General features: G+C 36.6%; 1 protein-coding gene across 2 annotated transcripts; it reads left to right on the top strand.

Moving 5' to 3' along the window:
* Positions 1–893: 893 nt before the first annotated feature.
* LOC107842928 (transposon Tf2-1 polyprotein) lies at positions 894–19,048 on the top strand. Of its 2 annotated transcripts, none has more exons than XM_016686981.2 (2): positions 894–1,174; positions 18,609–19,048. In XM_016686981.2, exons 1-2 carry the CDS (start codon positions 1,042–1,044, stop codon positions 18,887–18,889), a joined length of 414 nt encoding a protein of 137 aa, XP_016542467.1. In that variant the 5' UTR covers positions 894–1,041; the 3' UTR covers positions 18,890–19,048. The 2 variants fall into 2 exon arrangements, with proteins under 2 accessions (XP_016542467.1, XP_047252063.1); XM_047396107.1 differs by lacking the exon at positions 18,609–19,048 and adding an exon at positions 8,587–18,065 and having other exon boundaries at positions 1,044–1,174.
* The last annotated feature ends 4,923 nt before the right edge of the window (positions 19,049–23,971 follow it).

Below are 23,971 nucleotides of genomic sequence, written 5' to 3'. Positions count from 1 at the left end.
TTACGGTGATAAGCATTCCTCTATTACAATATTAAAAGATTTTGAGTTTGATGCGGTTGAAAATGAATTCATAAAGATCTTATTGAATTATCTTTGAATTAGTGAATTATACTCTCATTTTGATTTTCGTCCTTCAAGAAGTTTCATGAGGACTAATGTCTTCTGAGTAAAGGTCACGTTCATTAAAAAATTAATAATTAAACATAATATATAGTTTACTATAAACTCTTCTTATTTAATAAATATTTTTTGAAATTGAACACTATTAAAAAATAAACTTCAAAGATATAGTTCTTTTTTGTTTCTAAGGTATTCCCACAACCAACAGTCGTGAGACTAATCCTCCATTCTTACGATCAGCATTACTAGTTTAAATATATAGTTGAAATAACATATTTCTAGTTTTTATCTTAAATATATTTTTCAGGTGACAATTATTTTAGAATAATTTTTTTTTTTATTAAGATGACACTTACTTTAAGACAAAGCATTATAACTTACTCTTAAACTGATTATTTTAATGTGAAGTTGAATCAATCAAACCTAAAATTAATACCTAGTACTCCCTTTCTTCAGTTTTATTTATCCATCACTTCAAAATAGTTTTTCAACAATTTTTTTTTCACGTTTTATCTTTATTATTATTATTTATTTATTCTTTAAATATTTTTTAAGATCGTAATGTATTGGTTGGAAAAAATAAATACCGATATTTCCTCGACTCGATACCTCCTAAGAGAATATTTAATAGGTTTATTAATTATATTTTGAAATATAAGTTTTAATTAAATTGAAAAAAAGTGCTAACTAAAACGAAGTGGAGGAGTAGTATATCTTTTTGTAGTTTTTACCATTGAAAGAAAATAAATAGACATAATCTTTCATTCATGTTGTCAGTGACAAGTCCCAAATATTTGACCCTCTGTATGCATTATGCACCACGTATATTTTGTCTGTCTTCTTACAGTTCCAGTAAGAGGAAAAAGTGGTAGTGACAGTAGTTATAGACAAACTTCTTGAAATCAAAGCACAGATATACTAATGGATATTCGATTATCATTCAGAAACATTTCTTCTCATGGTGTATGGTCTTCTCCAAGAACTCAAAAGGGTCTTAAACCTTGCTGTTCACGAAAAGATTCTCAGCAAAATGGTGATTCCAACACCAATTCAGGTTGGGTATTTTATACTTAATTTGAACATTCATTGGTATTTGTCTTGACCCTTTTCTTGATTTTGTTTAAATTGTTGTCTTTTAGTTGCATATCAGTAGCTTTAGTCCATTTTCTTGATGTTGTGCTTGGCCTTTTTCTTGATATTGTTGAAATTGTTGTCCTTTAGTTGCATATCAGTAGCTTTAGTCCATTTTCTTGATGTTGTTGAGAGTGTTGGTCTTTAGTTGTATATCAGCAGCTTTAGTCCATTTTCTTGATGTTGTGTTTCACCTCTTTCTTGATATTGTTGAAAGTGTTGCCAAATTGTTGTTCTTTAGTTGCAATTAAGTAGCTCTAGACAGCAGAATATTGATTCAAACAGCAAGTCAGATTGGGTATTTCACTTCAGTATAATTTTTCTTTTTGAATCATTGATTTTTGACTTGACCCTTTTCTTCATTTTTGTTGAATTGTTATCCTTTAGTTGCATATCAGTAGTAACTGGCTCGATCCTATTCTTGATGTTGTTGAAGTTGTTGTCTTTTAGTTGCAGTAGTTTTCGGCCATTATCTGTAGTAACTGGCTCTTCCCTTTTCTTGCTGTTGTTGAAATTGTTGCTAAATTGTTGTTCTTTAGTTGTTTATTAGTAGCTTTAGACCATTTTCACTAGTAACTGGTTCGCCCCCTTTCTTGTTATAGTGAAAACTGCCTCAAAGTTCTGGTCTTTTAGTTGCAATTCAGCAGCTTTAGACAGCATGTGGTGATTCCAAACAGCAAATTAGGTTGGATATTTCACTTCAGTATAAAATATTTTGAACATTTGTTGATATATAGCTTGACCCTTTTCTTGATGTTGTTGAACTTATTGTCTTTTAGTTGCATATCAGTCGTTTTCTATCATTTTCACTAGTAGTTGGCTCGACCTTTTTCTTGTTATAGTGAGAACTGCTGCAAAGTTCTAATCTTTTAGTTGCAATTCAGTAGCTTTAGACAGCAGAATGGCCATTCATTGATATATGGCGTGATCCTTTCTTGATTATGCTGAAATTGTTGCCCTTTTGTTGCATAACAGTAGTTTTCAACCCTTTTCTTGATCTTGTGCTTGACCTTTGGCTTGATGTTGTTGAAATTGTTGTTCTTTAGTTGCAATAAGTAGTTTTAGGCCATTTTCACTAGTATCTAGCTTGACCCTTTTCTTGTGATAGTGAGAACTGCTGCAAAGTTCTAGTCTTTTAGTTGCAATTCAGTAGCTTTTGACAGCAGAATGATGATATAGCTTGACCCTTTTCTTGATGCTATTGAAATTGTTGTCCTTTAGGTGCATATCAGTAGTTTTCGACCACTTTCACTAGTAACTGGCTCAATCCTTTTTCTTGTTAGAGCAAAAAATGCTTCAAAGTTCTAGTATTTAGTTGCAATTCAGTAGCTTTTGACAAAGTCATTGATATAGGTCTTGGAACCTTTTCTTGATGTGTTGAAATTGTTGTTCTTTAGTTGCATATCAGTAGCTTTAGGCAATTTTTATTAGTCACTGGTTCATTCCTTTTCTTGTTGTAGTGAAAGTTGCTGCAAAGTTCTATTCAGCATCTTTTTGTGGCATTCATTGATATATAGCTTAACCCTTTTTTTGATGTTGGTAGCCAAATTATTGTCCTTAGTGCATATAAATAGCTTTCGAACATTCACTAGTAACGGTTTAATTCTTTCTTGTTATAGTGAGAGCTGCTGCAAAGTTTCAGTCTTTTAGTTGCAATTCAATATCTCTTTTTGACCGTTCATTGATTGATGGTGTTGGAGTTGCCAAATAATTGTCCTTTAGTTGCAGATCAGCAGCTTTCAACCATTCACTAGTAACTGGCTCGGCCCTTATCGTTGTTATAGTGAAAACTGCTGCAAAGTTGTAATCTTTTAGTTGCAATTCAGTATCTTTAGACCAGTCCTTTATTTCCAGAACCGGTTATTATTGAGTATCAGGAACAAATCTCATTCTCTGTGATTTCCAAAAGTTTGAACTGCTTCTAAGACACCGTGGAAGTCACTAATTGTAGGTTCGATTAATAGATAATCCATAGAAAACACTGCTTATCTAAGCTCTCTAAGAATGCCTTCTACAATTCTGAAGCTTCTCTGGCAGTGGTTTTCAAAGAATACCATCTGTTTTATTGAATGGCTGGGGTATCCAACAAAAAAAGGTAAATTACAATAACCTCCTTTCTTGTTTGCGACTGTGGTATAGAGCCTGCCTCTAGATTTGGACCCCATTACAGTAACTGCCTCGAAATGTTTTAGTGATTACTTGTTTGGTCTTTGCTAAATGAATAACTTTATCAGGGAAAGGTGAAGCGGCAATGTACTAAAAAGAGTGTCACTTTCCTAATGTTACCTATAAACGCGATCTTCTCCTTTCTTCTTTCCAGTAATTAATTCTTCTATGCCATAAACAATGTGATGGCATTATCAACCTTGGCACCCTTTTCTATTTGGTTGGTAGCTTCGCTAATGTAAAAGCACCAAGAGGGTGCTCAAGAAAACTGTGCAAAGTTTCTGCCTGTTACATTTGCATAGAATCCCGAAGCTCCAAAATACTATCAATGTGATGTACATCATTTCATTCTATACCAAAAGTTTAATTACTTTAAGCATCAATTGTTCAAATAAAAACTGTTTTTTTCTTTCATTTGTACATCTATTGATTCTTTCTAGCCATACTGTCCATAAGATGCATACTCTAATCATCCAAAAAAGGCTTCATCTGTTTCTCCATCTTTTGTCCTTCTTAGCTTTGCCTCCTTCAAGGTCCTAGACATAACCCATTGTACGCAAACAAGTTGAGCAGCATGCAGTCGTGCACTAGATTGCCTGACTTCCCAGTAATGCAGCATTGTGATTGGAAGGTGCTTTTACAAATGGAACATCTATTGCACAAATTACAACCCCTAGCAATTGTCCTGTGTGAGTTAGCTTCTTTAGAGGCAAGCCTTCCAAACAGCGAATTTCTAGAGTGCTTTTGTGTTCCAGGTCATCTTTAATGGCCATTTTTTTTCTCATTATCAAACTTCGCTATTCTACAATTTATACTGTTTTGAGTGTCCCCTTCCCTGATTGTAATCATTATTTACGACCAGCAGTTCGAGGATTCCCTTATTGTTCATAGGCATTAGTTTAGGGTACCTAGGAATCTTTGGTCAGTAGGAGTCCTTAGAAACTGTTCGGTGGTATAATCTTCGACAGACATGATACTGACCAATTCAATTGGCACATCTATCAAGTACATCTACTATGTTGTTGCATGCTGCCTATTATAAGCTTCCTCTGTGAGGGTGTTTATCATGACAAATGGCTCTACTATGTTGATTAGTGGTAATAGGTGTTCTATTGGCTCATGGAATGTTAGCCATGAGTCGGAAGCACGTAAACTTGAAAGAGATTGAGAGGCCCTCTTACTACTAAAGAGATTCTGGTGAGGTGACTTGAGGGAAAACCAGTAGAGATACACACATCCCCCAGAGGAATATACTGAGATAGCGGTGTTCCCTTCTCATAATGAGATGTATGGTTCCTAGTTGTACTGGTTTTGAACTGGTCTTTCTGCAGTTTGGATTCTGTAGGAAATCTGACTGGAGCTCCATCCATTATTTCTACTGGTTAGGCTGGTCTACCCAAGAGGAGACTAAGCACATTATGAAGAGTTTGATTGAAAGAGCTCATGTGATGGGGGAAAACAGAATTGCAATTTGGGTGTTTTATTGGGAGAAAATAGTGCACATTAATAATATTCACGAATCATGATATAGGAATAAAAATGGACACCAACATGAGGTAATCAACAAGAATAAAAAGTGAGAAACAAGGGCACAAGATTTTGACGTGGAAAATACTTGTCAATAGGGAAAGAGACGGCCTGATAGGAGCAAACCAGTATCACTGTTATCATAAATAGAATGCAAGTTAGAATTCAAAAGTTAGTTAAGTACAGTGTGCTTCAGAACAGTTAGTTGAGTTTGTTAGCTGTAACTGTTTAGTTAGTTAGAATAGCTGGTCAACTTGTATTTCTATTAATAGGGCATGTAATCATTCAGTTACAATCATGATATGAAATAAACCCAATTCCTTCTCTCTCAATTCTCTCTCTCTCTCTCTCTTTGTTTCTTCGTTCTTCTGAGATTGTATCCTCGAGTTAATTCCTGGGCAATCAACTCGATCCTCGAATCCTTGTGATTCCTGCAATCGAGTAACATTGGTATCAGAGATTGACTATCCTTGGCATCAATGGTGAAGGGAGCTCGAGTAACTGGTGAATCGAGTAACGAAAACCCTAATGCAGAAATTGGGGATTTGCGTGAAATGATGCAAAATCTGATAACAGCGGTGGGACATCTAGCTGGGAAGGTCTCATCCTTGGAGAAATTAGATCACACAGTGATGGAATTAAGGAAGCAGCTAGCTGGTGATAATCGAAGAAACACTGTTCCATTGAGGAATGAAGGAGATTCTGATCAAGGTGAGAGGGTCGAATTGCATAGGGAAAGAGAATGGAGTCTTGGCAATTGCAATAACTCTCAATTTCATAATTGTCCTAAATTCCATCATTCAAGCTTCAATCGATGGTCAAGAATGGAATTCTTGAAATTCAATGGAGATGATTTGAGATCTTAGTTGTTTAAGATTGAACAGTTCTTTTCTATGGAGAATGTAGCGGCATAAGAAAAAGTGACAATTGCTTCTATGCAGTTGGAAGGGGAAGCCATCCAATGGCATGTGTCTTTTATGAGATATAGACAGTATTTGCAGACAATTGGTTGGAAGGAGTATGTTGGAGCTTTGGGTGGGAGGTTTGGCACTGACTTTGATGATCCTATGGAGGAAATAAAAAAGATCAGACAGACGGGAAGTGTAAGGGAGTATCAAGCAACCTTTGAGAGAAGTTTGACAAGGGTAAATCTCTCAGAAGAGAATGCTATCAGTTGTTATATTGGAGGTTTAAAACCTGAGTTAAACATTGCCGTGAAGATCACTATTCCTTCCTCACTTTCCCAAGTGTACAAAAATGCAAGAATGCAAGAAGCATATCAAAATGCTATGAGACAACCAGCAGCTGTGCAGTCTCAGATTAATGCAAGGAGGATTGCAGATCAGAAAAATAGCAATAACAAACCTCTTTTGCCTACACCTGGTAACTATAATCCCCAATTTTTCTAAGGGAGTGAACAGAAGGACTTTGAGCATAGAAGAACTAAATGACAAAAGGGCAAAGGGATTGTGCTACTTCTGCAATGAGAAGTATATACCTGGACATAAATGCAGCACCTCCAAGCAATTGTATTTGTTGGAAATAGATAAAACGGAAGAAATGGAGACATTAGTTGAAGAACACAATAGAGAAGTACAAGAGGAACATGTTGATCCACTGGAATTGGTACAACCTGTAGAACACATGGAGATTTCTATGCATGCCTTGAATGGATCTTTAGGATTTAGAACCTTGAAGGTGACTGGTTATCACTCTAAAATGAGATTGTATAGACTAATTGATACTGGGAGCTCTCACAACTTTATAGATCTTGAACTAGTCAGAAAATTGGGATGTGAAGTAAGATCTATTAACCCTAAGGTAGTGGCGGCTGCAAATGGAAGTATGAAAGTGGATAAAATGACTACTATCACTTGGTTGTTGCAAGGTGCTGAATTCTGTGCTGATTTCTTATTGTTACCTCTGGGATCTTGTGGAGTTGTATTGGGAGTTCAATGGTTGTTGACTCTAGGTGATATCAAGTTGAATTTTAGAAACTTAATAATGGAATTCTAGCACAAAGGGAGAAAACATCTACTTAGAGGGTCCGACAGTCAAATGTTAACTCCTAGTGCTGGAAAATTGGCAAAGCACACAGGAATGCAATCTCAGTTGTGTATGATTCATGTGATCCCTCAAGGAAGTGATGAAGCAAAGTGGTATCCAGCAAAATCTGATAATGATCGAAAGGAAGATCCTACAATATTAGAGGTATTATCAGAATTTGCTACATTATTTGAAGAACCTGTTAACCTACCACCATCTAGAGGTATATTCGATCATAGAATTGTATTGCAATCTGGTATTGAGCCTGTGAATAAGAGACCTTACAGGTATCCTTCGGTTAAGAAGGATATCATTGAAAACATGGTGCATCAAATGATAGACCAAGGGATCATTCAACCTAGTTGTAGTCCTTTTGCCTCACTTGTGGTGTTAGTAGGAAAGATGGTACATGGAGACTGTGTAGATTATAGAGACTTGAATAAGTTTACTGTGAAAAATAAATTTCCAATCCCTATTGTAGAAAATTTATTGGATGAACTAGGAGGATCCAAAATCTTCTCTAAAATTGACTTAAGGTTTGGATATCATCAATTGAGGATGGCGAAAGAAGATGTTCCTAAAACTGCTTTTAGAACTCACTCCGGACATTTTGAATACTTAGTCATGCCATTTGGATTGTCAAACGCTCCTGCAACTTTTCAAGGATTGATGAATTCGGTGTTTCAGAAGTTTTTAAGGAAGAATGTATTGGTCTTTTTTGATGATATTCTGATTTATAGTAAAACTATGGAAGAGCATGTAATACATCTGAGGTCTGTGTTCATGAAAATGGCAGAACATCAGCTATTTGCCAAGAAAAGTAAATGCTTTTTTGGTGTTCAGAGGATTGAATATCTTGGCCACTTTATTACTGCTGAGGGTGTATCTACTGATCCTCAAAAGATCCAAGCTGTCAGGAATTGGCCTGTTCCTACTACATTGAAACAATTAAGGGGTTTCTTAGGATTGGCTGGATATTACAGGAGATTCATACAAGGTTTTGGAATAATTTGCAAACCTCTAAAGGATTTGACAAAGAAGACAGATTTAAATGGAACTCTCTAACTCATGGTGCATTTGTACGATTGAAGGAAGCATTGACGCAATCACCCGTCTTAGCTTTACCTGATGCTAGCAAGATTTTTATTGTGGAAACTGATGCAAGTGGTTATGGCATTGGTGCTGTGCTTATGCAGGAAGGGCATCCTATAGCCTTTATTAGCAAAGCTTTATCTCCAAAACATGCTTCTCTATCAGTGTCTAATAGAGAATTACTAGCCATTGTGCAGGCTGTTACTAAATGGTCATAATATCTATTGCGTCAAAAGTTTATCATCAGAACTGACCTAAAGGCATTGAAGTTCTTGATGGAACAGAAACTGCATACCAATTTTCAGTTGTTGTGATTGACTAAATTGATGCCCTTTGACTACTCTATTGAATATAAAAGATGTGAAAATAAAGCAGCTGATGCCCTCTCAATGGTTACTGGTGCTGAGTTGCTTGCTCTTGTTATTTCTCCTGACAATATTGATCTATTCAATGCTATTGTAGACAGTTGGCATACTGATCCTGAACTAAATCAGCTAATTACAGATTTGCAGGCTGATCCTTCTTCTCATAAACAATTTACTTGGATGCAAGGCCAATTGAGAAGGAAAGGTAAACTGGTAATTGGTAAGGTACAGAATTTGAGGACTGATATCATTACTCTTTGGCATTCTGGAATTCATGGAGGTCATTCAGGGTTAGAAGTTACTCTCAAGAGGTTGTTGACACTGTTTTATTGGAAGAACATGAGAACTGAGGTGAAGGAGTTCATCCAAAAATGTGATGTATGCTAGAAAAATAAGTCAGATCTTGCTGCTTACCCTGATCTATTACAACCCCTGCCTATCCCTGAAGTTGTATGGTCTCAAATTAGCATGGACTTCATTGATAGTCTGCCTAAATCTCATGGTTATGAGGTCATATTAGTAGTGGTTGACAGATTGAGCAAGTATGGCCACTTCCTTCCCCTAAAACATCCTTATATAGCTCAATCAGTAGCTCAGGTGTTTCTTGACGATATTGTGAAATTGCATGGTTTTCCTGACGATATTGTGAAATTGCATGGTTTTCCTGATGCCATTACAAGTGATAGAGATGTTGTATTTCTTAGCTTTTTTTGGCAAGAGCTCCTTAGTCTTCGGGGTGTGCTATTGCATATTTCCACAGCCTACCACCCTCAATCCGATGGACAAACTGAGGTGCTTAACAGATGTCTTGAGACCTACTTAAGATGCTACTGTAGTGATGATGCTTCTAATTGGTTTGCCTGCTTACCTATGGCCGAGTATTGGTACAATACTTGTTTTCATTTTGCTATCCAGAATACTCCTTATGAGGCTTTATACGGGCGACCTCCTCCTCTACATCTTCCTTATATACCAGGGGAATCGACTTCTACTGAGGTGGACACTACATTACTTAATAGAGAGCTTAAGTTGCAGCTCTTGAAGCACCATTTACTCAGGGCTCAATTAAGAATGAAGCAACAGGCGGATTCGCATAGAAGCGATACACATTTTAAATTTGGTGACTGGGGCTATTTTAAAGTCCAACCATATAAGCAGGTTACTATCTCTAGTCACTCTACTCATAAGCTGTCTGCTAAGTATTATGGCCCCTTTCAAATCATCAAGAAGGTTGGACCTGTGGCCTACACTCTCTTGTTGCCTAGTTCTGTCAAAATCCATCCTACAGTGCATGTGTCCTTGTTGAAAAGATGTTATGAAGTTCCTTCTACTATCACTTGTCCTCCTACAGTGGATTTGGCTAATCCAAATTGTCCTCATCCTGAGTCTGCTTTGCAAAGAAGAATGGTCAAGAAGGGCAATAAGGCTGTTGCGCAGGTGTTAGTAAAGTGGCTTGATATTCCTACTAATGCAGCCACCTGGTAATTTGTTGATGTGTTGAAAGCTTGTTTTCCATCTTTTGATTCTTGAGGATAAGGATCTTGTATAAGGGGGCAGTACTGATATCATAAATAGAATGCAAGTTAGAATTCAAAAGTTAGTTAAGTACAGTGTGCTGCAGAACAATTAGTTGAGTTTGTTAGCTGTAACTGTTTAGTTAGTTAGCATAGCTGATCAACTTGTATTTTCTATTAATAGGGCATGTAATCATTCAGTTACAATCATGATATGAAATAAAAACAATTCCTTCTCTCTTAATTCTCTCTCTCTCTGTTTTTTCGTTCTTCTGAGATTGTATCCTCGAGTTAATTCTTGGGCAATCAACTCGATCCTCGAATCCTTGTGATTCCTGTAATCGAGTAACAATCACCATGGCAAGGAATTTTATACTTGCCAGTCTCGAGTAGACCTCTACAAACTCAGAAGGAAGAACCTTCTTTTGATTTACCCGCTTCACTATAATACTAAGTTGTACAGGATATTCACTTTCGATGCTGCACCTATGTCGGATTCTTCAAAAATACACTACTTTTGGCAAATCTGACACACACTCGTTGACATTTTTGATGAGTCCGAGCAACAAGGCTATAATATCACTTGTACTCTATTTCCTCAAAGTCTGTTCTTCTTCCTGCACTTTCTGTAACTTGCTTGGATACAATGAGGGAGAGACCCTCTATCTATGCACAAAGAGATGTGGCCTCCAAGTAGCAAAAGTAGAAAGAGCGAAAAAGAGCTAGAAATTCTCTCTCACTCCTTTTTCTTTTCATTTAAGATTTCACAACCACCACTATTTGCTTGCTACCAAAGTATTTGTAAACGGGCGCATGTCTATTTACTTTTCTGGAGTGGGGGATTGGCTCCACAAATCTCCTTTTTCAAATCTGTTCACTCAAGGAAGGTAATATCAAAATTCTAGTTTGAGTGTATGTTGTCAAGTGATATAGCGGGTGATCTTGATCCTAGAAAATTTGCTACTGATATATGTTTACTTTTTCCATGGAAGTCATATCATAATAGCCAAAGCTGCTGAAGTGTGTCACACTCTCTACAACTAAACCGGAGTATATTTGCTGCTACGGACGCTGACGAAGAAATGATATGGGTAAAACGGTTTCTTCAAGAAATTGCCTTGTCTCAAGAGGAGCATGCGTCTATTATGATAGTTAGGGACAATAGACTTTGAGCAAGAATTCTACGTACCACACAAGAATGAACTTTATGGATGTAGATGTCACTAAATTTCTGAGAGTGGAGAATAAATGTCTGCAGGCGCAGAAGATTTCCACGAGTGAAAATCCTTATGATATGCTGTCTTAAGATGGTAGCAAGAGACAAGTTCGAATTGTGTAAAAAACTTGTTGCTCAAACTAGAAGTTTGGGATTATCTTTTTCCAGGTGAATGGGTCTGAAGGGCGAGATTTTGGGATCCATTTCATTCTAGAAAAGCGAATAGGCGTGAGCCTATTTACAAAATATTTTGGCAGCAGGTAAAATTATTTGTGGCAAATCTTGAAAAGGCAGCAAAAGGCATGAAGGAGAACTTTTAGAAAAGTTTTACTTTTTTCTTTTTGTGCTTCGGGCCAAGCATAGATTCTGTATAAATATAGGATATCTTCCTCATTTGTGTATCCAAGCAAGTTGCAGACTGTGTCAGAAGAAAAATACGACGGTAGAGAGTGGGCGAAATTATAGTGAGGCGTGAAAATCAAACTCAGTTTCTTTCTTGGAGGGTATACTGGTCCCTTGAGTTTTTACTTGAGACTACTAAGTTCAAATTTCCTTACTATTAGTGATATTAAGTTGTTTCATTCCAGGTTGTGTTTTTTCTTTTGATTTCCGTATCTTGGTGTCTATCATTATTCGTATTATTTGCCGTGAATAGTCTTTGTGTGCTAATTTTCCCAACAAATGATGCTCATGAAAACTGATCACAAAGTTTAGGAGTAGAGAGAGAGAGAGAGCGGGTGAAGTGAAAATGGAGTTTGTTCCTTTTTCATCCCCGTTTAGCTGCCCCTGCTTCTGACTATCTTTTATATTTTAGGCAGTACACTATAGTTAAGTTTTAGAGGTAATAGTCAGCAACAGGTTTAGTGTTGAGGATCAACAATGATGATCCATGGAGCAGAGTTTAGCTCAGAGAAGAAGAGAAGAAGAAGAAGAATGAATATGAACCCACTTTATTTTATCACTATGATCCAACCTTCACACACTATTTACACCTCTATTTATAGAGGGACCTATCATTCAAGCTAACTGACTCATCTAATTAAGTTACCTAACTAACCAACTAGACTACACGTGCCTTGCACTGTACATTGTAACAAACTTGCACCAACAACTCTGTAACTTACTTGTGTAACTAACTCTTTCACTAATAGTGTTGAACACCCCTCCTCAAGCTGATGAGTGAAACAGATCCTTCACTCCCAGCTTGGATAAAAGATGAGTATGTTGAGTCTTGCCTAGGCTGTTAGTAAACAAGTCAGCTAGTTGTTCCTTAGTTGATACATGATGAGTTTGAATCATTTTTTGCACCAGTTTCTCCCTGACAAAGTGACAATCAATGTCAAAGTGTTTTGTCCTCTCGTGAAAGATGGGGTTGGCAGCAATTTGTAGTGCAGCTTTGCTGTCACACAGCAAGTTTACTGGTTGATGAATCTTAACACCCAACTCCTTGTACAGGCCTATAAGCCAAGTAATTTCAGCCACAGTTGATGCCATACTTCTGAATTCTGCTTTCAGCTGAGCTCCTAGCTACTGTCCCTTGTTTCTTTGACTTCCAAGACACCAAGGCAGCCCCAAATTTAACCAAGTACCTAGTCACAGACCTTCTAGTTTGTAGACAAGTTCCCCCTGAGTCACAGAATGCTGTCAAAGTATCTGATCCTTGAGATGGCATGAACAAGCCAAGACCTGGTGAAGTCTTAACATATTTCACTACTCTGATAGCAGCTTCCATATGACTCTTTTGGTGTATGCATAAACTGGCTCAAAACTTGTACAACAAATGAGATGTCCACTCTTGTCATTGTCAAATACAACAACCTTCCAACTAGCCTTTGATATTTACCAATGTCTTTCAGTGGACAGTCCACTGGATCTTCCCCTGAGTTGTTTACATGTGAGTCATAGTCAATTGAGGTCAATCTTAAACTTGGATTAAGTGGTGCATACACTGGCTTAGCTCCACTCAGTCGTAGCTCAGAAATGAGTTCTAAAGCATATTTTCTTTGGCTCATGACAATCCCCTCCTTGGTTCTGGCAAATTCAATGCCAAGAAAGATTTTTAAAAGGCCTAAGTGTTTCATCTTGAACTTAAGCTTGAGATCACTTCTGGTTTGATCAATCAGTCTGCTACAGCTGCCAATTATCAACAGATCATCAACATAGACTAGAACTACGACTAGATCCTTCCATGCTGTCTTTGTATATAGAGAGTAGTCATAATGACTTTGTACAAACCCAAGCTGAATAAGAGCTTCTGTTAGTTTAAAGTTCCATTGCCTTGGGGCTTGCTTAAGCCCATACAGAGATTTTTGCAGTTTGCAGACCTTACCAACCTCCCCTTGTTTGCAAAAAACAGGAGGAAGAACCATATACACATCTTCAATGAGGTCACCATGCAGAAAGGCATTGTGAACACCCATCTGAATCACTGGCTAGTGTTTAACTGCAGCAACAGCAACAACTGATCTCATTGTGACCATTTTAGCCACTGGTGAGAAGGTGTCTGAGTCGTCTAGTCCCTCTTTCTGATTAAATCCTTTGGCAACAAGTCGTGCCTTGTATCTTTCAACAGCACCAGATGCTAGATACTTAACCTTGAACACACATTTACAACCAATGGGAAGTTTACCCGAGGGTAGATCAACTATAGTCCAAGTATTATTAGCCTTAAGTGCAGCCATTTCAGAATTCATAGCTTCAATCCACTTGGGATCCATGGAAGCTTCAGCAAAAGAAGCAGGTTCATGTACCGAAGAGTAGGCTGTTAGAGCAAGCACAGTAAGAAGGAGTGAGTGCAGCATAGCTCTTATGGTCAGATATGGGATATAGACAAGCAGAGTTAGCTTAGGCCAAATAGGAGGTTTAGTCTGTCTTGTGGAAGCCCTTCTAGTTGAAGGGGAAGGAGGCAGAGCAGCAGATTCAGTAATAACAGTGTAGGAAGAGGAACATATTGAACTAAGCTGAGGGTTGAACCTGGAGCAGCAAGATAGTAGTGGCAGAAGTGGAGGGTGCAGGGATCAGCAAGGGCACTGACTGAGCCTCAGTAGTATCATGGAACAAAGGAGGAGGGAAGATTTGTGAGGAAGAGCTCAGTTTTTGAAAGGGAAACACATTTTCCTTGAACACTACATCTCTGCTGATTAAGAACTCCCTGGTGTGTAAGGCCATAAGTTTGTACCCTTTTTGGAGGTGTGAGTAACCAAGAAATATTGCAGGAATGGCCCTTGATGCAAATTTATCCACTCTCTTTACTTCAGTAGCATAAGCCAGACAACTAAAAACTCTAAGATGTTCAAGAGAAGGTGCAGACTGATACAGATATTCAAATGGAGTCTTACCCTTAAGGGCAGTAAAGGGCAATCTATTGATGAGATACACACTGGTAAGAACACATTCTCCCCCAAACTTCAGAGGTACATGAGACTGGAATCTAAGAGACCTGGCTGTGTCTAGAATATGTCTATGCTTCCTCTCTACAACACCATTCCGTTGAGGTGTATAAACACAAGAGCTTTGATATGAAATACCAAGTGATAGAAGTAAGGTAGTCATTTCAGTGTTGAAGAACTCACAACCATTGTCAGACCTTAGACATTTAATAGAAGTATCAAACACATTTTTTATCATGATAAGAAAGTTTTTGAGAGCCACTATGTCTATATTAAAAAATACCTTTTACCATCATGTGTAGGTACCCTATAGGGACCCTAGACATCAGCATGTAACAAGTGAAAACAAGCAGATGAAGTGGTGGTACTCAAAGGAAAAGGTTTCCTTGATTGTTTAGCCAAAGGACATACAGTGCACAGGTCCATAGCAGGACCATCAAACTTAGCAGAAATACATTTGAAACAATTGAGTTTTCTTAGAGTGGTAAGAGGAGCATGACCTAGTCTATTGTGCCAGAGAGCTAAGTTTCTTTGACTAGTAGAGGCTGCAGAAGCAGTAATAGCAGCATTATTAGAGGTTGTATGTACATGCACATCATAGGACTGATTCCTCAGTAAGCAATCAACATTCACTACATAGAGATCATTCTCAAGTTTGCCAATCCCCTTGACTTTCCCACTGAAGATGTCCTGAAAGACATAGAAATGAGGATAAAAAATAACACAGCAGTTCAACTTTTTTGTCAGTTTTGGAACAGACAAGAGGTTGAATTTAAACTCAGGCACATGCAGGACATCTGTGATCTCAAGACCTCCAAGAATGTGTGAACTTCCTATATGGCTAACTTGAGCATTAACACCAGTAGGTAAGTGAACCAGACCTTCTTGTGATGCACAGGGTATGTGTGAATTATGCAGGAAGTTAAGTGTGCTAACCATGTGTTTAGATGCTCCAGAGTCAAGAATCCACTTATCATTAGTTGTGGAGCAGTTAAGACACTTAACCATACCTGCCGAAGTCACAGTAGTTCCATTATCACGCTGCTCCTTATCTTTGTCCATCATTTGAAGCAACTGCTGGTACTGCTCAGGAGAGAACTGAGGTAGTTGCTGCTGAGGTACATATGAGTATGGAGGCATACTATACTGTTGAGGCTGCATATACAGGTTAGGCTGCAGATTAGTCATAAGAGCATGAGAATTTTTGTAAGAGTTGTTGGAAGAAAAATGTCCAGATCCTGGTTTATGCATGAACTGTGTGGGTCTAGGAGTGGTATTGTTGGATTGAACATTTTGATGTTGACCTCTACCAAGACTACCTGTTCCTGAGGTTGAGCCAGTGAGTGTTTTCTTCTTCCCTTTCCAATCAGAGGGATAACCACGTAGAGCATAACATGTGTCACTGGTGTGACCACCTCTATTGCAGTAGTCACAATGCAGATGACTTGTTCTCTTAGGTTTAAAACTTGCATTTTCTTGAGTGAAATTCCCTAAAGAACACCAGGGCATCAGTTGCATCACGGGATTTAGTAGATCCTCCAGCTCCTAGAGTAGATTTTCCTAGCAGTCTCTGACTCTTCTCAGCCATCACAAGGGAATAAGCTTTATTCACACTAGGAGGATCAAGCATCATAATTTGACTCCTACATTGGTTGTACGACTCATTCAGCCCCAGAAGAAATTGCATCCGTCTCTGATAGTGAAAGTGTGCAGCATATGTTTTAGACTCCTCACAAGTACATCCAGGGCATGGCATAAGTGTATCATATTCCAACCACAACTCCTTTAAACGAGAGAAATACATTGACACAGACATGACACCTTGATTTAGTGTAGTGATTTCGTTATGTAGATAGAAGATCCTGGATCCATCAACCTTGTCAACAGGAGAGGACCCACGTGGTATCCAGGGGGTTCACCCGAACCCCCTCGGCAAAAAATTACGTTGTATATATAACATAGAAAATCTATATTTATGTATATATATTAATTTTGAACCACCTGAAAACAAGGTTGTTGGATAGCCCAGTTGTTCTATGTCCGCTTATTGAGTCTCTCCTTCAGCCCTCGGTTGTGGGTTCAATTCCCACTACCAGCGAAGGCTTCTTTTTCTAAAATCTGTTTTGCACAGCTGCTATAGTAGCTGTCCTGTACAACTATAATAAAAAAAAGGACGCATGTACAACTGCTATACCTTGAAATTATATTTTATTGACGTATTCACACATTTATATTTTTACTTTTTGGAACCCCCTGAAATAAATTCCTGGATCTGCCACTGCTTGTCAAACCTCTCCTTCAAGTCATTCCATACTTGTTGAGCATTACTCGCATATACCATACGACTTAGTAACTCCCTACTAACTGAGATCATGATCCAGGAGAGTACTATAGCATTGCACTTTTCCCTTTACCTAACAATCCTATCTTCATTGACCTACTCCATAACGCGTAATTCTCAGAGCCTGTTAAGTGAATGGAGACTAGAGAGCTACGTGGAGTGTCACCAGCATGAAGATGCAGAGGATGATTGGCATCGATAACTGTTTGTCCCCCACCTGAGCTAGCTGTATTGCTCATGTGTGGATCTCCAGCTGTTGCCATTGTTGTGTATTCGAGAAATTTTCCCACTCTAGCACACAAGTGTATCACGAATTGAATCTCTACTCAGAAACTGTAAACCCTAGCTCCTCTGCTGTTTTGATCAGTGCACTCGTTCTGTGACCACTCAGTTGCACTTAATCAACAGAGATGATGATGCGCAGTGGACCAGTATGTACACATTCAGACATTGATCGCGGGCTCTGATACCATGTTGAGGATCAACAATGATGATCAATGGAGCAGAGTTTAGCTCAGAGAAGAAGAGAAGAAGAAGAAGAATGAATATGAACCCACTTTATTTTATCACAATGATCCAACCTTCACACACTATTTACACCTCTATTTATAGAGGGACCTATCATTCAAGCTAACTAACTCATCTAATTAAGTTACCTAACTAACCAACTAGACTACACGTGCGTTGCACTGTACATTGTAACAAACTTGCACCAACAGTGTAACTAACTTGTGTAACTAACTCTTTCACTAATAGTGTTGAACATGTAGGTCAAATCAACATCGAGGTGTGTTTTAATACAACGGGAGTGATAGTTGAGGTATGCAACTCGCGAAAAGGTAAATAGAACGATGGATAGATGAAGTATGAAACTCGTGAATAGGCGATTGTTTAGGCTTTTTTTTTTACCATCAACTCTGGGTTTTATTTACTTAAGAATTATATAGGGTGGAGGTATTTCCTCACATCTATATGCACCTTTGGTGAAGTATTGTTACAGAGTTGAACTTGCAAGACCTTAGATCTTAGTAAATTTTTAGTTAAACAACAACAACGACGACAAGTATTCTTCAGGTGCCAAACAAGTTGAAGTCGGCCATATGAATCCTCACTATTCCTTCTAAGGTCAACTCGGGTCACCATCACACCTAATAAAAATATAAGTAAAAGTTACCTACATGGATATTTTTCCTCCATTTTAGCTAAGTTTGATCGACCTGCTTTGCAATGCGTTTCCTTGACCAAGGGTAAGCTCAAAAGGTTGTGATAAGGTCTGCGTACACTCCACCCTTCCCGAACCTCACTTCTTGGACTACACTGAATAAGTTGTTGTCATTTTAGCTAAGTTTGCATTCGTTAGAATATTCTAGGATAATGCATTGAAGGTCTTTCTAGACAACTTTCCTCCGTTTTAGCTAAGTTTGCGTTTGTTAGAATATTTTACGATAATGCCAAGAAATTGTAGGTCTTTCAAGACGACTTCATTCCATAGGAATTTAGGTCTACCTCGTCCCTTTTTAACACCTTCCGTCAGCTAATTCCACACTTACGAGCCAGTGTATCTGTAGGTTGATGCAAGATATCACCAAACCATCTCAAACGACCTTCGCTAATTTTATCCTCAACGTATGCTACTTGCACTTGTTTGCACCTTATATACTTGGTAATTCACCATCAATTAAAATTATTTTCCTTTTGCAGATGATAAATTCTCAACTGATTGGGACAAAGCCTGGTCAAGCTTCAGGAAGCGAAGCAAGAAGAACATCTTCTCGAACATCTTTTCACAATTCTCTCCGAACAAGTATGTAACGTGGAATCCTAAGCGTTCTGACTATCCGTTGTCTGAAGAAGTTGATCCTATTAAAAGAGCAGAGAAATCAAACCTTATGCTATGGACAAGTCCACAATTCACACTTGTTGGAGCTATTATTATAGTCACATTTCTTTTGGTCTATTCTATTCTTGCTATAACAAAATGAACTTTTCGAAATGTAAAGAATCACTAGGATGATGGCTGTCTGATGAAGGTTCACTCAATTTTAGATCGATGCAGTTATGTGTATACACGAAAAAAATTGAAAAATATTATAAAGTATGTAAAGTTGTATCAATGAAGAAAATGTTAGTGTTCCTGTTAAGCTGGTTGCGTCTGGTGAATAGTATCTGGTTTATCAGGAATCACCACTGGCTGCTGAAAAAAAGGTGCAGCCCGGTGCACTAAAACACCAGCTGCTGAAAGAGAGGGAAAAAAGGCTACAATTTCTGTGACATTTGAACTGGAGAGAAGGGGAGCCTTGGAGTAATTGGTAACGTTGCCTCCATGTGATCAAGAGGTCATGGGTTAAAGCCTTGGAAATAGCCTCTGACAAACATGCAAGGTAAGGCTGCGTACAATACACCTTTGTGGTGGCCTGGTGGGGTCCTTTCTCGGACCCTGCACATAGTGGGAACATTAGTGCACCAAGCTGCCCTTTTTTGCTTACTGCATGAAAGGCTTATATAGATGTATACTTGCATCAGAACTTATCCTTCAACAACATAGCGTTGGCGATTGGGACGGATGGAGTAGGTGATTTCTTCTCATTTGTCGTAGCCTTGATGGACAAAGTAATTATCTGGTTCTTTTTGCTAGTGCGTCGGTGACATATATCCTGTAAAATTAGTCAATATGTGTGCAAATTACCCTGAACACCACGGTTATAAAAAGAGATGTACAAATTTATCAAGTACTCAATAACTATTTTTAAAATCCTGGAATTCCCAAAAAGAAGATGATGCATTGAATACATATCACATAGATGGAATATTAACAAATTATTGGTCTTTCCTTATTGACTCCCCACTTTTTACTACATTTTGTTAGACAGTACTTTGACCTGTCTGCTTATCTCCTCAAGCAGAGCTTTCATTGTTCTCACAAAAAGAAACATATTATAATGGAATTTTGGAATTCATGTATTCTAGATGTCTGCTGTTGTGGGCAATTTTAGGCTATGTTGCTAAGACTCTAAAAATATTGACACATTCGTGTCGGGTTCTCTAAAAATATACTACTTTTAGAAAATTCGACATGCATCCATGGATATTTGAAGAGTCCGAGTAACAACATAGGTTTTAGGTGCTCTTCTTCAGCTATTGAGTTCTTGATAAATTATTTATTATACGTTAAGTTTAACATATACAAATAAAATACATGATTTGTGTCAAAGATTTTGAATTTTGTTGATCCCATTATCGGCTTGCTAGCTCCGCTCCTATCTATAAAACTTATAAAATTTCAAATCTTGAATTTGTCTCTCGCTATTATTTGAAAATTTCTTACACGAACGACATATACACCTTAATATAAACTATATTAACATTGGAGTCAAGGGGGTCAAGTTAAAAGTCCCTCCGTGTGCATGTCAATGTCAATTATTCACACTTTTCTCATGTCAATGTCAATTATTCACACTTTTCTTTCTTTGTATATTATTTTATGCTATGGTTGGTTTTCTATATAAGAGGAGTCTATCTATAGTTATGAAAAAAAGTAAACTTCCATATATAAGATATTGAAATTTTTTCTCATTTGATTAGAGTTTAATTATTTATCAACCATGAAGGACATGGGATGTGCTCAACTCAAAAAGGAAAAGAAAGCAAGATTTCCATCAAGGAGAGGGCAAATTAAGGTTAAGATAGTAATGTGTTTGGTGAAGTTTGTAAAAAATATTTTGTTTAGGAGATAATCTAAGCCTTTCTTCTTTTGATAATTTGTTTGTGCAATTAGTTTGTGTTTTATTACTGATAGTCATTTCCTTGTACTTTTTAATAAAATCTCATTACTTTTCAAAATGTAACTCTATTCTTTAATTGTCCAGCTATATATTCTGCAAGAGTATTAGGTTTCCGTAAGGTTTTGTAATTCTTATCACAGTAATGTTTAGTGTATTTGTACAAATGCTATTTCGAGCTTAGAACGAGCATGAAGAGGACTAGCATAGGGTATAAAATCCTTGTTGATCCTTCTCTCCTCTTGCTCGGCAAACCAACTAATTCAGGCCTTGATTCGTCCTCCGCAGGAAATTAGGAACAAATTGGTTCCTATTTCCGTCTCTCGGTAGCATAAAGAAAATAGATTCAAGTTGACACCAAAAGAGTGAGAAAAAGGAGGCAAGTGTACATTAGGCCATATGCAACAAATACTCCTCCGATGTGAAAAGTTCTTAATGCTAATTGAGTACCCGGGACAAGAAAAAATCCTGAAGCGATTATTTGTCTTCCCAGTTAAATCCTCGAATTGTTTTTGCTAGACCAACATATTTTTTCTAGAGAACCGGTAAATACTTTTGCTACGAAAAAGCATTGTGATAAAAAAACACTCAATTTCTCGTGCTCTTGCTACGAGTAAACGGTCCTCTTCGAATAATTCGTCCAATCCAAAAATAGCTATAATGTAGTCCTAATTAAGGACATATTCCTTATACTTAAGCACTTAATTCCCTTTCAACCGGTAAAAGCTTGATCCCAAAAAAATCATGAGACAGTTCAATATGTTTCATTGGTGGTTAATGGTTATTGGTCTATATAAAAAAAATAAAACAAAAAAAACATATATACATGCATGCATGATAATTTCTGTTATAATTCAAGGCAAGTCTTGGTCTCTCTCTAGTATTATCTTAACGGGGTTTACACATATTTTGAAGTTATTTTCTTAATAATTATATGATATTCGAAATTCACTAAATCGGAATGAATATTCAAAATTTGTGTTGTCTGGAGCTGTTATGTAAACTTTTTCTATTGTAAACTTATTTTCTTGGTTAAGATTTCTATTGTAAATTGAGTCTCACGTGATGAAAATAACGTATTCTTGTAAGTATATTTTTTGTTGACAAATTTATATTGTTTAAGACTTTAAGTTGGGCCTAATTATCATCTCGATTCTTCGATAGCTAACGCAATTTTATTTTTTGTATGCAGTATAGACTATAGACAAATAAATAGTAATTAAACAAAAAATAGATTACATTATACTTCCGTTTATATATAATTGGGCACTAGAAAAAACTGTTCAAAAAATCATTGGGCAATTAATTTTGTAAATTAATCTTAATCAACTTCATTGTTGTAAAAGCTCTTTAATTATAGCAATAACAAGTGTGGAATGTGCATTTAGCTCATCGTTTTTTTGTTTGATGTTCAATACCTATATTGAGATCGAGTAAAGTTTCATATTTAAGGAAAAAGCGCTTCCTAATAAAAATAATTTTGTATTAATAGGACTCACTCCACCCCAAGCTTTCCATTGACATCAAATTATGAGAAAAAGAAAATAAGAAATGAGAGTTAGTTCCGTCTCCATAATGTAGGGACAACTATTTCACAATACATAAGTTTATAAGATTTTATCTTTTATTGTTATTTGGCCATGAAAATTATTTTCTTTTTTCAAAAAATTATTTCACTTTAGTGAAAAAAGTAAAAAAAAGATGTGTTTGGCCATAAAAATTTCAAATATAATTTCAAAATTGTATTTAAAAAAAGTGAAAACAAGTACTTGTTTTCACTTTTTTCACTCATACTTCTCTTACAAAATTTCAAAAACAACTTTAATTTATATTCAGGCCAAACACAACTCCAACTTCAACTCCAAAAAATTATAATTTTCATGACCGAATTATGAACTTTTAAATTTTCATTGAACACTCCTACTCAAGGGTATTAGTTAATTAATGTGGTACATTGTTAGGATTATTTTTAGAGTAAAGCATCTAGTACCTTCTAAATTATAATCAAATTTGCTATGACACATTTTAATTTTACAGGGTTTTATTATTCCTGAACTAAATTTTAGCGTATTTTTGTCATCTTTTTAGCTGACGTGGCATCTTTGACATATGACCCATTTTATGTAATTAAGGTGTCACGTCAGCACAAATGATGACAAAAATATGTTAAAATTGAATTCCGAGGGTAATAGGACCCCTATGAAGTTGAAGTATGGCCTGACAACTTTGATTATAGTTCGGAAGGTACTGGATGCTTATCTCTTATTTTTATTAGGGAGCATTTTATAATGATATGAGATTAAGGGGGTTTGGTAGAATGTAATAGGCTAATAGTAAAAGTAATGCATCTATTAGCTTTCTATATTATTAATATCTTATTTGATACATTTTTTCATACATTCTATTTGTTATGAAGAAGTGTATTACTAACTAATATATGAAAATTCATGTTATTAATAATGTAATGGAGTCTAATACAAGCATTAGTATGGTTAAAGATACAGTAGTCTCTCAAAAATTTTTTTTCACAATATTTAAGAAGGGTATTCTTGTAAACAAATATCCTTTTTAAAGAATTTATACAATTCATGTTATTTTTAACAAAAAATTACACAAATACACAACTTATGTTTTCAACATTACAAAAAATCTTAACTCCCTAAACATATTACAAAAATCCCACATATACATAGAATACTATGTATATGTCGGCAATGTTATGTACTATATTAATAGGGAGAGAGAATAAAGTAATTAAAAAAGTAGGAGAGAGTGTAATTACTTTTAAAAGGTTGTATTTATGTTATTTATACTATTTTTAATAGATTAAACCAAACACTGAAAAAAAAAAAATCATAACTAATATAAGCATTACTAATACATCATATTTTATCTCATTCTTATATATTTAGGGTTCATTTGGTAGAGTGTGATAAAAAAAAGGCTTAAGTCATCGACAGGCCCTCAAACTTATCTCGAAAATTCACTTAGACCCCTCAACTAAGGCCTGTACCTATCAGGCCCCTAATCTATCCGAATTTTGATTCAATTGGGTCTTTTTTGTCAAATCAGCTAAAAGCTCAAGTGTGTGTAATACACACACGATGATGTGACAAAAAGAGCTAATTGAAAGCTAACACGTGGCATTACTGGTTCTCCGGCTACCTCCCTCCCACCTCCATTCTATTCTTCATTGTTCTGCAAGAAGCTGAACTTTTTAAAAAAAAAATTACAAACTGAAGCTGAACTTTTAAAAAAAAAATTACAAACGAGTTTTCGATTTAC

This window comes from Capsicum annuum, chromosome 9 (genome assembly GCF_002878395.1).
Source record: "Capsicum annuum cultivar UCD-10X-F1 chromosome 9, UCD10Xv1.1, whole genome shotgun sequence".
NCBI classification, from domain to species: Eukaryota; Viridiplantae; Streptophyta; class Magnoliopsida; order Solanales; family Solanaceae; genus Capsicum; species Capsicum annuum.
This window is presented reverse-complemented; position numbering and strand designations above follow the sequence as displayed.

Bases quoted from the DNA above. Each gene is read 5' to 3' on its own strand.
- LOC107842928 (XM_047396107.1), top strand. From the start codon at position 8,916: ATGGACTTCATTGATAGTCTGCCTAAATCTCATGGTTATGAGGTCATA.